Source organism: Gymnogyps californianus, chromosome 2 (genome assembly GCF_018139145.2).
Source record: "Gymnogyps californianus isolate 813 chromosome 2, ASM1813914v2, whole genome shotgun sequence".
In the NCBI taxonomy this organism is placed as follows: Eukaryota; Metazoa; Chordata; class Aves; order Accipitriformes; family Cathartidae; genus Gymnogyps; species Gymnogyps californianus.
In genome coordinates this window covers 120,446,073-120,460,871 of record NC_059472.1, presented here as the reverse complement: position 1 = coordinate 120,460,871, position 14,799 = coordinate 120,446,073, and the positions used below count along the sequence as shown (strand labels likewise).

Here is a 14,799-nt window from a genome sequence, read left to right as displayed (position 1 = left end):
CAAATAAACATTGAAGCAGATGTCTGCTGGAAAGAGACATGTACGAAGAGTGAATTTTCTCATTAAAGTTGCAGTAATTAGTATTTAAATTACTTATGGGAATTAGTTCCACTGAAAGGACAATGCTGTTGACATAAATATCCTTGCAACATTGAGAGGAACATAAATCTGCTTACAAATATGTTTACATTCAGGAAAGAACCAATTAAATTTTACATTAGGAAATGTTTTAGTTGAATTTCTATGGAATGCATTCTTATAGCGATTATTAGTGTGTCTGGTTTCCCTTTGCAACTCCTGTTCTTCAAAATTGTCTGTTTTCTTTAAACTGATGCATATAGATCAGGTGATATGAAGTCTTTCTTCAAAATTTCTAATTGAAACTAATTTCAAAATTCAAACTAATTCCTATACAAGGAAAATTCTTTTTGGCAGATGCTGTAGCCCAAGGCTGCAAGTTGAGGAAATGTAACATGGCAATTGTGAGATATTTAGTCATATTATAATGCTTGAAAACAAAATGCTGCATCCAGGCTTTAGTTCTCTAACGGTATATCCTTTTTCTGAAAGGGAACATTAATTAGCAGAGAGCAGTTAATAGTGAAAAGTATCGAGTATGTGTAATGAAATTGCAGTGGAGAAATGCCTGGTTTAGATGATTTGATGGAATTAAGTCTTCAAAGATACAGAGAATAAACAAATTATTTAGTCCTTGTCACATTTCTCTCTAAAATTCCACTTAGGTTAGTGGCAGCATGATATTTAATTACATTCTTAAACAAGACTAGGCTATAGAAAAAAGGATGAATGAACAGTAGATGGTGATAATGCAACATGTAGAGATAAAGTATTGCTAAAAAAAGTACATTAACAGGTATTTAGTCTGTACCCCATAATAATTTTTAATGATTTTCCCGAGTAGACACAAATTTCTTCAGTTCAATTACAGTCTATTAGTATTTGATTTAGAGCTGAAACATAGGAATAGACTATAAATGTAATTACATTTTATTTTTTCATTTCTGTCTAGGAAAAAAATTCTAGGTTTCAAAAATGTGGCTTTAGAGGAAAATTCTTCCTTTATTAATCAATGTCCACTTTTATTTTGTAATTTTTAATCAGTGTAGATGACAACCCAAAATGTCCCAAAGAATTATTCAAAATAAATACATTTTAATATCTAAACAAATAATGTTAATGGATGCTTTTGTGCAGTAGTAATATGGCTTGTTCAGTTCTGTGGAAGATAACACAAGTACTCTGCTTTATAATTATTGATTTTTTTCCCGACGTTGGCACATACGATTGGCCAAAAATAATTTGAAGTATGCCCCTTTGTATGTATGAGATTTTATTCAGTGCAGAAGAAAATGATATAGGCTGTATTCTTTGAAGCTAACTTATTTTAACTGTTCTCTTTTTCATGTTCCAGAAAATATATTCTACATTTCTTTGGGATACTAATTAGGAACTGTTAATTTTCAAATAACCATAAACTGTTTACATCATGAGCTGAACTGTTCAGTGTTAGTGCATGTGTTAGAACATTTGAAAATTAGGCATCTCGAAAAACGTTTGTAGGTGCTATAATTGTGACTTGCTGATGGAAATGAAAAGTGAATCATCCATTTCACTTGTAAATTTATGAAATCTCATCACCATTCAAAGATATTTAAGCATGGTTAAATTCTTTAAAGTGCTTATTCAGAAAATGAAATTATATTTAATCCATCTACAGATATTACAGTGCTCGTATACCGATTGAATTCTTAGTGGTTAACTCAGGGATTAATTCTTGATGTTTATGAATGTTAATGAACAGCATGGATAGGCTATTTTGGAGGACAGGAAAAAACAATCATCAACGACTGTTACGGCTTTACTAATAAATCAGCACTGTTCATGGGGATGACAAAAGAAGCCCAGCATTTGATTTAAGGAGTTGTGCAGCAATACTTAGGATTGAAATGGATTTATGGCTTGACTAATAAATCAGTAATGGCCATGGGAATGATCAAAGGAACCCAAGATTTGATTTAAGAAGTTGTGTAGCAATACTTAGGTTTGCAATGTTTTGGTTAATGAGTAAACATATATATGTCAGTAGGAATAGCAAACAGTGCTCATCGTTTGTTTTTCATTGAAACTGTGGTAATCTTCTTGATCTTCCCACAGAAATCAAGTGCTTGTAATTTACTGTGAGTGTTTCTTTCCTTAACTAAAACCAAGTATTTGTTCTAGGTAGGACTGATTAGTGTATGCTGACTTTTTGCATTTCATGGTTTCACCAGCTCCTTCTTTCCCTAACAGATAGATGAATGTCTTTAAATTATCTAAGCATGCAGATACTGGTGCTCCAAATATAACAGATAAAATGTAAAGAATGATTATTTGAATTTTTGTTACTAAGCTGTAAACTGCAGGAAAGCCTGTCACTGACACCAGGCAGAGAAATCTGGTGAGATCATTAGTAACAGGATAGCTGTATGTATGATGGGTAAGGATTAGATGAAAATTACAATGGAACTAGAAGACCAACCTAAGTGAGGGAAGTAGATTCCAGGCAATAGGGTGCCGTATAAAATAAGTAAAGTATCTTAATTGCAAATAAAGGCTGGATGTGCAAAAGTGCAAACGTGAGAGGTCTGAACGGAAATGTGAGGAAACTATAACGCCTGACAGTGGGCAAGTTACTCTACATGAGGAGTACTTCGTGTGCACAGTGGAATGTCAAATCAAAGGGATTCTGTAATATCCAGATGTAAACTGTACAGAAAGGACGGTTTAAGTTTGGGATAGGCAGGGCTATATATCAAAAATTAGATTCCAGTAATAAAATATTTTCAGTGTGGAAGTTATCAACAGAAGTCTAAAATTATGATTTTTAGAACTATGCTGTTGGCTGTAACATGCAAATCTCATCAACTGTGTGATATTCTAGAAGGCAACTGACTGTGAGAAGCAGTAATGATGGGTGACTTCATCTTGGCTGTATGCACATGGTGTCCTTGTTACTGAATTTCCCAAACAGTTAATACCGTGGAAGCTGTTGCGCAGACAGGACTTGTGCATGAGAGTTGTCACTTCTTCTTCATTTTGGTCCCTATTTGTAGTACCATATCTTCTCTGTTTGCCGTTTGATAAATATAATTTAAGACATAATTAATTAGACAGGTACTCCTTTAATTTTATTTTTTATGACCTATTTCAGATCCAATTACAGAGCCAGTATGACGTGATACATTTTTACAGAATTGCACCTGGTCCTTGTACTGAGGAGTTACCAGGGTGAAGAGGTAGTCCTACAAAGGTCAGAGTGGATAGAAATATAATACACAGTTATGAGTTATGCCACAACTCTCCATACTGATGACTTGGAAATATAAACTAAATGGAATGATAAGTTCTCAGCTTTGCACACTGGTTACCTGCTAGTAGGTCTTGCTAATCTCAGGCTGCAATTAACTGAACAACTGACGATAGAAAATGAAGTTTCTGTTTAATTAAAAACTTCAAATTTTGTTCATGTATTCCTAGAGCACACCTTCTCTGTGGTATTTTATTAGACCTATTTATTCTTTACATTAAAAGAGTTATATTTCTTTTACTTCATTATCAGCAAGCAAATGTACCTAGTCAATAATTCATGTTGCAGTTCACTCAATAAACGGAGTGCGTTTTGAGAAAGGCTGTCTTCTTTTAAGAATTGCATCTGATCCAATAAACCAAATTATACAATAATAAAGTATGTCATCAATGTAAACAAATACCAAATGGGTTGTAAAACATTTAATTTTAGATCAGTGCAAACAGACTGAGATAAACACTGCTGTGGCATATTGTCAGTCACTGGTAAAGCTCAGAAAGGGATTCCCACTGCATGTCCGTATCCTGGAGAATTCCACCTTCATGCTTGTTTTTCTCTTGTTTTAAGTCTTGCTCTATTTATCCCCATTTGCTCCACGTTATTGCACTTTCAGACATGGTGTGCTGGCCTGGCTGCGTTTCAAAGCGTGACAAGGCAAGCCAGCAAGGTTTTGCTGATGAAAGCCGGAAGGTGTTCCCGGGGAAGGTCTGTGAGCCTGCCGAGGCATGGGCGCTGCGGAGGCAGGGCAGCTGCTTTCTGTGTTTTGAGGAGTGGGCTTCTCTCTCATGTTATTTTCCCACCCTGAGGGGATGGATGCTGTTACCTGCACCAGACCCAGCTTCTTCCAGGATGGATGTAAATAGTGACAGCCGGTGCTTTTTACTCTTAAGGTGTGAATGCATTCATTACAAGACTCTTTCAGTTGTGGTCAGTTCAAGGTCAAGTTCAAAGTGTCTTTGTGCTATTAAGTTGCAAGGCTAGGGTTTTTTTCCACACAGTTAAAATCTGGAGGCTATTGTTCTGTATTTAAGATATCTGCTAGCACTTCTACAACAAAATTTTCTAGTTGTGTGTTCACTGACATTTTGTCTTATCTTTAGGGACATGGTTTAGTGGTGGACTTGGCAGTGTTAGGTCTGCAGTTGGACTTGATCTTAAAGGTCTTTTCCAACCTAAATGATTCTATGATCTGCTTATGTGTCTGTATTCTAAATTAAGTGGAATTTATAGTAATAAATAAATTTAAATTAGTACATCTCTTTTAGCATTATATCAAAAGGGGTAGTTTTAAGTATTGTATTTGGAGGGCATCCACATTTTAGTGGTTTTACCTGTTTGTCCTGTATGTGCCACCTAAATCTGTGATTTCTTAGTTCATGCAAATAGTTTTGGACCTTTTAAATCCTGCTTAGTACTTGAGCCTAAGTGGCAGAAAATATAGGGGCAGGTTTTATGAAAAAACTTGACTTTCAGATGGACATGTATACTCCAGATGGAGTCTTGGCAAAATCTTCACAGAAGAGTCTATTATTCTCAATATCCATAATAAACATTCATGTCACATACTTCAAAAGGTTTGTTTAAAATACTTTGTGTTACCTAACTATGTTTCTAAACTGTTCAATGCATGCAGATTTTCAGCAGATTATACACAAGCACTGTGGCTGAATTATGAGCAATGATAACTTAGTCTTTATTATAAGCCAACCTTAAAATGCAGGTTGGATCATATAAACAGAAACACTTTGTCTCCTTCGAAGTGTAGAGCTGGATTCTCTTGGTAGAGAGGAATTGCAGTCAGGATTCCTTAGCTAAGAAAAGTTTGTTGTTTTCTTATGATTACTAATCTTTTTTTTTTTTTTTTTGATAGGCAGAAAGACTATCAGCTTATGGATCTATTAGCCTATTTGACATCACCAGGGATGCCAAATTTGTGTTATCTTAGGAATCCTGTAAATCACAGAAAGTGCCCATTTTAGCTGCCTGTTCGGGTAGAAGTTACTTGTGTTAATACTGAAATGGGGTAGAGTGAATTTAAGCACTCTTTAAGTGTTTTATGTATTGAAAAGTATAGTTAATTTATATAGATGAATTTCTGACTGAAGACTTTTAGCTCTTCATTGTTTTTCTTCCGAAGTTATCAGAAAAGAGCCACTTAGATCTGGAGACTTGTCCATTTTCTCTGTGAGACTTCTGAGACTGACATAACTTCTTTGTCAATACTTAATCAATATAGAGGTTTTTAAGTATGCATTTTAAATTTGTAAGTGTATTTACTAAAGTAGATATCAAAAGCTTTGCAGAAAGTATGAAATCTAGTTATATTCTTCATATTAAATGCAGTAAAATCAAACCTTATCTACATACAGAAACAGTACACACATATAGCAGCGGCAGGCAGATATGCTTTATCTCGATTACATGACAAAATTTTCTTTCTAGATGCAAATGACTTCCAACTCTGGATATGAATTAGCATTGTGTAGCAGAAAACCAATACCTTATTTACAAAAAGTACATTTTCCTGATTTCTTCTTCTGGGAATTAATGTGAATAAGAAGAACACCTGTCTTGTTGTCTGACAGCTGATGACAGCATGAAAATCACTGAGTGACTAAGATGATAAGCTATCCCTACACATCAGCACATTAGGCTTTTATTGCTGTCTTGGGTATACAAGAAACTTGTATTAAGTGGTGTTTAACAAGGACTCATTCTGTTTGTCACTTCTGTGACACGATCTATATGAAGGAAGGAGTAATGTCCCCATGTCAACTGAAGATGAGAAGATTGCAGTAGGTATTACCTGTCTGTGTAGTATGAAGCTTGTCTGTAGAGATGCAGAAAAATCAAATGGCATGGTTTTTTCATCACACTGCCAGATGGGGATTAGGCAAGTTTATGTAAAAATTAATGCATTGTTAGTCAGAAACTGATGGTTGAAATTTAGAAAGAAATCTTCTTATGAAGAAATACAGCTTTTTTTCCTTAGATCAAGTGAATTACTGTAGTTTTATCACTGTCATGTTTAACTACTGTGACTTTACAACCATGCAGTATTGAATGGGGAAATTACTAAAAGCACTGTGAAGACATCCCTTCAGTGTGGAACTCGTCTTCCATGTATTCAAAAGTTGTTGGAGATTTGTCACTTTGTTTCAGTAAAATACCATGATATTCTCTAATAGTCTCAAACAGCTCCTTCAGACATAAACCAATGATCCATTCTTCAGCGGCTGGTAAAGTAGGTGGAAATGGCATGCCTTTGTGTGATGTATGCCTTTTTTAAACATTTTGTCAGGAAGATCTCAGCAAAATACGCTTCCCCATAGTACCCTGCACTAAGGGCTTTTTTCCAGGGCAAGTTGACAGTAAACTCCCCAACTCCAGGTTCTGTATAGAGCTAAGTCTGAACTACAAATTCTCCTATGGCACATTGCATGTTAAAGTTGAAGAATATGAAAAATCTCTTTATTTTTTCATTCTTTTTCAGGGATTCAGGGCCTCCCAAAACAAATGTTAAACACTGAAAATTTAGAGTTCATTGAAACAGTAGAATTAGGTTTCAGCCACAAATCCAGATTTGCACTTTTCACTTAGGTGTTCAGGTGAAGGGCAGGCTGATCTTCAGAAAAAAAATCAGCATCCTGAGTTTATCACCAGAAAAACAGTCACAGAAATACTACCCGCTGTGTGATTTTTCTCATGCCTCCATGGAGAGACTTTAGCAGAAGCAGCAAAGCCAAACAGTTTCTTGCTACTTCTTATTTCATGTATGAATCTTGAGCATATGCTCTGAGTGGGTTTGAAATCACTTAGATTTGATTTTTTATTTATGTTTATTATTATGCACTAATCCATAGCACTGAAAACATGTCATAAAGAAAACAGTGCAGTAGGGAATTAGTGGGAAAAATACTTCAAAATAGTATTTTTAAAATGTTGCTTAATCGTTATGGTGACTAGCATATTTATTTGCATTTTAATGCATTCTCTTCATTTACCCATATTTGCCTCATTGTTTCATGTTGCCAAATACTTGGTTAATGTTATTATTTTGCATTTCAAGAAATTGTGATGGGTTTTTGAGCATTACGTGATTTTGTATTTTATATTTTTTTGTTTTTATTAATGTAGAGATTTCTTTTTTCGCTCTAGAAAGGTTCTAAAGGAAATCTCTGTTGGAGACCTAAAGCCTAATGAAACAGTTGAAGCAAATCTGGAAGCACAACTACTCTCCAAATTAGACCATCCAGCCATTGTCAAATTTTATGCAAGCTTTGTGGAGCGAGATAGTTTCTGCATTATCACTGAATACTGTGAGGTGAGACTTGTAGATTACTTTGAAGAAATTTGACAGAATGTGTGCATTAAAATAGGGTCTTAAAAGAAGCCTAGCCCAGTTTTTTTAATGTTTTAGTTTGAATTTTACTCTCTGTTTGTTACTTGTGGTACCACCTCCTACTTGTTAGGCATATTTCAAATAAGCAATGTGTATTGGGTTTGCGTGGCGAGATTTGGGGGGGGGGGGGGTGCTACAGGGGTGGCTTCTGTGAGAAGCTGCTAGAAGCTTCCCCTGTGTCTGATAGAGCCAATGCCAGCTGACTCCAAGACGGACCCGCCGCTGGCCAAGGCCGAGCCCATCAGCGACAGTGGTAGTGCCTCTGTGATAACATATTTAAGAGGGGGGGGGAAAAACCTGCACAACTGCAGCCGGAGAGAGGAGTGAGAATGTGTGAGAGAAACAACTCCGCAGACACCAAGGTCAGTGAAGAAGGAGGGGAGGAGGTGCTCCAGGCGCCGGAGCAGAGAGAGAGATTCCCCTGCAGCCCGTGGTGAAGACCATGGTGAGGCAGGCTGTCCCCCTGCAGCCCATGGAGGTTAATGGTGGAGCAGATATCTGCCTGCAGCCCGTGGAGGACCCCACGCCGGAGCAGGTGGATGCCCGAAGGAGGCTGTGACCCCATGGAGAGCCCACGCTGGAGCAGACTCCTGGCAGGACCTATGGACCCGTGGAGAGAGAGGAGCCCACACAGGAGCAGGTTTTCTGGCAGGACTTGTGACCCCGTGGGGGACCACGCTGGAGCAGTCTGTTCCTGAAAGACTGCACCCCGTGGATGGGACCCACTCTGGAGCAGTTCATGAAGAACTGTAGCCTGTGGGAAGGACTCATGTTGGAGAAGTTCGTGGAGAACTGTCTCCCATGGGAGGGACCCCATGCTGGAGCAGGGGAAGAGTGTGAGGAGTCCTTCCCCTGAGGAGGAAGGAGCGGCAGAAACAACATGTGATGAACTGACTGCAACCCCCATTCCCCATCCCCCTTCGCTGCTGAGGGGGAGGAGGTAGAGAAAATCAGGAGTAAAGTTAAGCCTGGGAAGAAGGGAAGGGTGGGGGGAAGGTGTTTTTAAGATTTGGTTTTATTTCTCATTATCCCACTCTGATTTGATTGGTAATAAATTAAATTAGTTTTTCCCCAAGTCGAGTCTGTTTTGCCCGTGACGGTAATTGGTGAGTGATCTCCTTGTCCTTATCTCGACCCACAAGCCTTTCGTTATATTTTCTCTTCCCTGTCCAGTTGAGGAGGGGGAGTGATAGAGCGGCTTTGATGGGCACCTGGCATCCAGCCAGGGTCAACCCACCACACAATGTTACGTGCTCATGTGAGACTCAGAGCTCATAGACAAACAACCCAGAGAAGAGGAAATAGGTAATTTTAAACACAAGTTAATTTCATTCACTATAATCAGTATTACAAGAAAGACTTAAATGCAGACACATTACCAGATCTGTGGGTGAACTGAGAAAGGTTGTACCACATATGTATTACTGATAGGTAAGAGAAGATGAGACTGGGAGTACAGTGGCATGGTATGAAATCTGATATAAATGAGGAAGGTAAAACTCACTTGTGATTTGGGGGTGATTACAAGAAGCTTAAGCCTGATCATATGGATGATGAGTTTGGTAGCAGCATTGGCTTTATGAAGTGAAGAATAGTGCAAGTCAAAGACGAGAGTGTAGCGGATACAACAAATATTAAAGCAGGATATACTACAGTATAGTTACCAGTTTTTTTGACTCCAGCATTTGGTTTAAAAACATATTGCTGAAATCTGTCTTAAGGCTTTAAAATAAGAATTTAAACATATTTAAGCCAGCTTTTTAGGAGTTTATATAAAACAAGTGCCTACTTTGTATTAAATATAGATGTGCTCTTTAAAAAAAATAATCTGTCATACATACAGTGATCTTTTTATGAAACTGTGAAGCAGACTCTTCAGTTGCGCTCTGCTAGACATTTGAAATGCTTTGGAAGCTAATGACCTTGGACTACTGGGTTACCTGTTGTATCGGGTCTGGCTGAGATGGAGTTAATTTTCCCCGTAGCAGCCCTCATAGTGCTGTGCTCTGTATTGGTAGCTAGAAAGGTGTTGATAACACACCAGTGTTTTGGCTCCTGCTGAGCAGTGCTTGCACAGCACCAAGGCTGTCTCTCCAACATTCCCCCACTCGCCAGTAGGCTGGGGGTGGGCAAGATCTTGGGAGGGGACATAGCCAGGACAGCTGACCCAAACTGACCAAAGGGATATTCCATACCATAGGACATCTGCTCAGCAATAAAAGCTAGGAGAAGGAGGAAGAAGGGGGGGTATTTGTTATTTATGTTTGTCTTCTGGAGCAACTGCTATGCGTACTGAAGCCCTGCTTCCCGGGAAGTGGCTGGACATCACCTGCTGATGGGAAGTAGAGAATAAAATGTTTTGTTTTCCTTTCCTTTCAAGAGTGACTTTTGCTTTAGCTTTATTAAACTGCCCTTAGCTCGACCCACGAGCCTTTCATTATATTTTCTCTCCCCTGTCCCGTTGAGGAGGGGGAGTGATAGAGCAGCTTTGGTGGGCACCTGGCATCCAGCCAGGGTCAACCCACCACACCTGTCCACAAATCAGACTTGTATTAACTAATCACATTTCTTCAAGCATTTGGCTTTGGTGTGAATAATTAAGTACTATTTCTGCCAGTCATTGCTTCCTTAGAAGCTTTCTTTGATGACAGTTAAATGCCTATTTATTGCTGGGATTTTTAAAAATTAAATCTGAAATCTTCAATTCTGTTACGCAATCTGAATATTTGTTCACATATTAGCACCCATCCAGAAGCTCTTTGTGTCATTCCCTGAATGTCTGACAGCTGGGGCTTGATGGAAATTTGGTATTGCCAACTCTGTGGAAATCCAGAGCTCAGAACTGAAGGATTATTCTAACTGCCCAGATGTTCCCGTACACTAAGATTCATTTTCTCTGTACTAGTGGTAGAAAGTGGCCCAACACCAGATCAGTTAAACCTATAGGAATAAAGGAGTCTCTTTCAGCAGCATTGTAGAGCTGGACTAGTGGCTTTGGTCCACTGTTTTTTTCTCTCTTCCCCCCCCCCCCCCCCATCTGGAATAAAGTTATAGGTGAATAAAAAAAAGCATGGTAGCAGTCACCAGAGTAATCACAAGCTGCTGCAGCACCCCCTGGAAATTTTTTTATTCAGGCAATGTAAACTACCCTGCATGAAAGTGTTTCGGTGCGGAGTTACCCTAGGATGTGGGAGTCATATACTCAAACACATGAGAATGTATTAGAGCAAGGCAAATGAAGGACGAGGAAATGGATGCATTGGCTATGCAGTCGAACTTTGTCAGTTTTGAGTCTGCGAGGTCAGGCCGGAATGACAGTTGGTCCACTAGGATGTGCTTCTGACTTTTTCCAAAAAGACACACTATGTAGCATCATTGCATTTAAGCAGTTATGATGTATTTTATCAAATGTTCAGACAAGGAAAGTACAAAGCCAGGTTTCACATAGTGCTATAAAATTTCTTTTCTATTTTAGTGGGATTAGTTCCAGAAGGTATACTTTCGTATTTACTTATCTATAACCTGCCTTTGTATGTGGTGGGATTTGGATCTTTTTACCTAAAAGATGCCTGTTGAAATCGTGCATAAATGGAGAATGAGAAAAATGTATTGCTACCTAATCCTTGTTTGGAAGCCTAGTACATTTAGTTTCTCATGCATTGAATAATTACCAGATTGGCAGTAACTGCTAGTCTTGGGCAGACTCAAAACAAAGAATAAACATTAAGCTGGCATGGAAAGAGAACTACCCTCTGAGCCTTATTCTGCTTTCTCCAAAGTGCTGTGACTTACTCATTAGCCACAGTACTTTGTTCATTCTTGTATGAGTAGCATAGAGTGAGCCTCCAGTGCAGCTGCCCCGCGCTAGCTATACCTGTCTTGTGAATAAAGAGAACATTGGTCTCCATTGCTCAGCTTGGTGTCTTTCATTATAACTGAGTTCACTCAAAATTATAGAAAAGAAGTATACGTTTTCTGGTTTGATCATCTTGTTGAGCTTCTTTGGCAGTTTTCCTGAATCAAAATCTTACAGGCAATATAAATATTGTCAGATTAAGTCAGATTTCAAACAAAAATGCTGTCATGAACCTTGGATTTCATTTTCTAACATAAATTGGACTTCAATAAAATACAGTTTTTACAAAGTAGTTACTTTAAAAGTTGCATCATTTTAATACATCATAAATCAGAACTAGTTGTACTTTCCCCCAAACAATTATTTCCGTCTCTTCACTGTGGTCTCAGCTGTGATGTGAGTATACATATGCTAAGGAAATCTGAGCAAAAGGAATAACTAAAGCAATCAGTGCCTGTTCATGTTATCAGGTCTAGATGCTAAGCTGTTTTAAATAAGTTACTAGTGTGTTTGATACTCTTGATATTTAAATAGAAACCGCAGCTTGGAAACTCCATATGTACTTAATTTGTAAAATTCCTTATGAACTTCATTATACTCACCTTCCAAAATGCAAAATTGGGTTAAAAAACTTCTTCGGAGTTTCATGGCAGCAGTATTTCAGCAAATCCTTTATAATACGTTTTTGTTTTCCTTTTTTAGACACAAAATCAGGGTTAAATTAATTGTAGGACATTGAGACCACTCTTCTCTGCTGGAAGGTAAAAAGCCATACAGTTACTTGAGGGCACACGTAGTACTTTATTTGACTGTTTTTGTTCTTCTTAGACCTTTAGAAGGAAACGTCCCTCAACTTAAGAGAGTATTCACTAGCCTAACTCTGTAGGTCCTACACTTCTTTTCTTTGGATTTTTCATGGCAATGTGTGATTGTGAGAGGGGACACATTGGGACAGGGAGAAATGGTGATTGGAGCCTGCTGCACTTCATCTACTCACCTGGCTACTACATAGTCCCTTGAGGCCACTAGCCAGCTGATGCATGTTTGAGCAGCCCCCGAGTCTTGGGCTATTGCTACAGTTGGCTCTGGATGGTCTGGGGCAGCTGTCTGGAATAGGTGAGTCATTATTTTCGATGTGTGCGAGTAGGCTCAGACACAGCCCATCTGGTTGCCATGCAGCAGAGTACCCAGCAACACTTTTTCTTTCCTTCCTCTGCTCTGCTGCAAGCAACCAGGGGGAAGCTGTTGAACATTTGGAGTTGCAAAGGGGAAGCAGCTGCTGAGAGCTCCTAGTTCCCAGAAGAGCTTCTCTCTGGGCTGCAGTGGGGAAGCAGATGGAGAGCTGAAGCCATATTCCCTTCCCTAGTGAATGAGATGATTCAGACATTTCAATTAAAAAATTGCAGGACATTGTCAGGGAACACATTTTTAATATATGACAAAAAATATTTTCTTTTTTTTAACATACTCACTCTTGAATGTTGTAACTTAGAATCTCAGGGACCACAGAAGTTACTGTAAATTCATGTCAACGTACAGGACAGAAATGTATGGATCTGCAAGGACAGAACCTCCGTATTTTGTAGCAGCTGTATGAAGCAGTGTGGTGTTGGGAACAGAAAAACAAGAAATGCTGAAGAGATCATAAAATGTTGAGAGTCAACAGTGCACAGGAGGGAAGGGTTGATGATGGGAAATGGTGGTACAGGTACAGTTGTACAGGTTAAACTATTTTCTTGATATGGTACATAAAACTTCTGATTTTATGCAGAATGTATAATGTAAAAGTAATGATTTATGGAGAATAAACTGTCCTGATCTAAGGTAATTAGTCGCTAGAGTACAATGAGACTCACTGTCCCTTTGCTCTGGGGTTAGTTACCTCAACACAGTGCTTGCCACTAATGTGCATTCTTGTAGACAAAATCCATTTATTTTATAAACTGGATAAACAACCAACTGACAACCATCTGTCTATTTTTTAGCAAAATGAACTGTTTTCATATAAGTCTCCCCAAAAACCTCTTTCATCATGCTGTCGTTCAACTGATTTTTCCAAATGTCTGACTTTCGGGTTTCAAGTAGTCTTTTTGTGTATATATTTTCTGGTTTATTTTCACTGCCTGCTGTGTGTCATATTGCTCCATTTCTAGTGTTACTTCAAGATCAATTGTAGTTTTAATGAAGTATTTACAATAACACATGCTACAGGTTCTTGAAGCTTTAATTCTGCTTTGTTTCTAGCAAAAGTGAGTTTGGAAGAGGGACAAAGTATCATAATTAAAGAGACTGTATTTTAATTCTTAAGAGAACAGCATGGTTTCTTTGATGCTGACATGGTTATTTCAGCATAATAAATGAGAGTGTCTCTTGACTATGCAATGTTTGACTTAAGTGGAAATGCTTTTCCCAAATTTATAGACTTATTTGGACCGATCAAGGCAGATTCATTTTACTTGATTTAGGTGTCTACATATTAACCAGTCAATGTTAGGCCCTCATCATAAACCTTTGCAGAGAAACAGCATTTCTACAACATTATCCATCCCTTCCTAAGGTAGACAGCGGGATGGCAGAGATAATTGCACGATACAGGTGCCTATTCCTTTGTGTTACCTATAAAGGGAGTTTGAGGTGATGAGCTCAGACACACATGTCTAAAGTTGGGTGACATGAAGTGAGAACAGTTGAAAATTTTGATGATATTGTGTAACACTAAGAGAAAATTGACCTACTTTCCCTATGTAGCCAGACTGCTTGATCTCATTTTGATCCTCGGTTGTGTATGCTTTTGGTGCTGGGAGAGTTCAGAATTCATGTGCAAGCGTTAATTTTACAGACTACGTGGTAGGGAGCCTGAAGGTCTAAGAAAGTGGAGTCCTGTACTTTGAAGGAGAAGACATCGTAAAAACTTACTTTAAATGTACAAATATGTTGTGATATTTTTCAGGGTGGAGATCTGGACTTTAAAATTCAAGAGTACAAAGAATCTGGGAAGATATTCACTCAAAGACAAATAGTAGACTGGTTTATACAGTTGCTACTCGGAGTCAACTATATGCATGAAAGGTACAGTCATTTAATAGGAGAGCATTTAGCTTGGGAGGGGAGTGAGTAGACTTACTGAGTAGTTGCAGATATTCGAACAGAAATAAAACCGTATGGATTGTCTTG

The 14,799-nt window shown here is 38.3% G+C and overlaps 1 protein-coding gene across 1 annotated transcript in view; it reads left to right on the top strand.

Annotated features, from left to right (window-relative positions):
- Positions 1–14,799, top strand: part of NEK11 (NIMA related kinase 11) — a 102,000-nt gene that overhangs the window by 10,702 nt on the left and 76,499 nt on the right. Inside the window, exons 2-3 of the mRNA XM_050891934.1 lie at positions 7,526–7,691; positions 14,576–14,694. Coding sequence (XP_050747891.1) covers positions 7,526–7,691; positions 14,576–14,694 — 285 coding nt within the window. The remainder of the gene's footprint in view (positions 1–7,525; positions 7,692–14,575; positions 14,695–14,799) is intronic.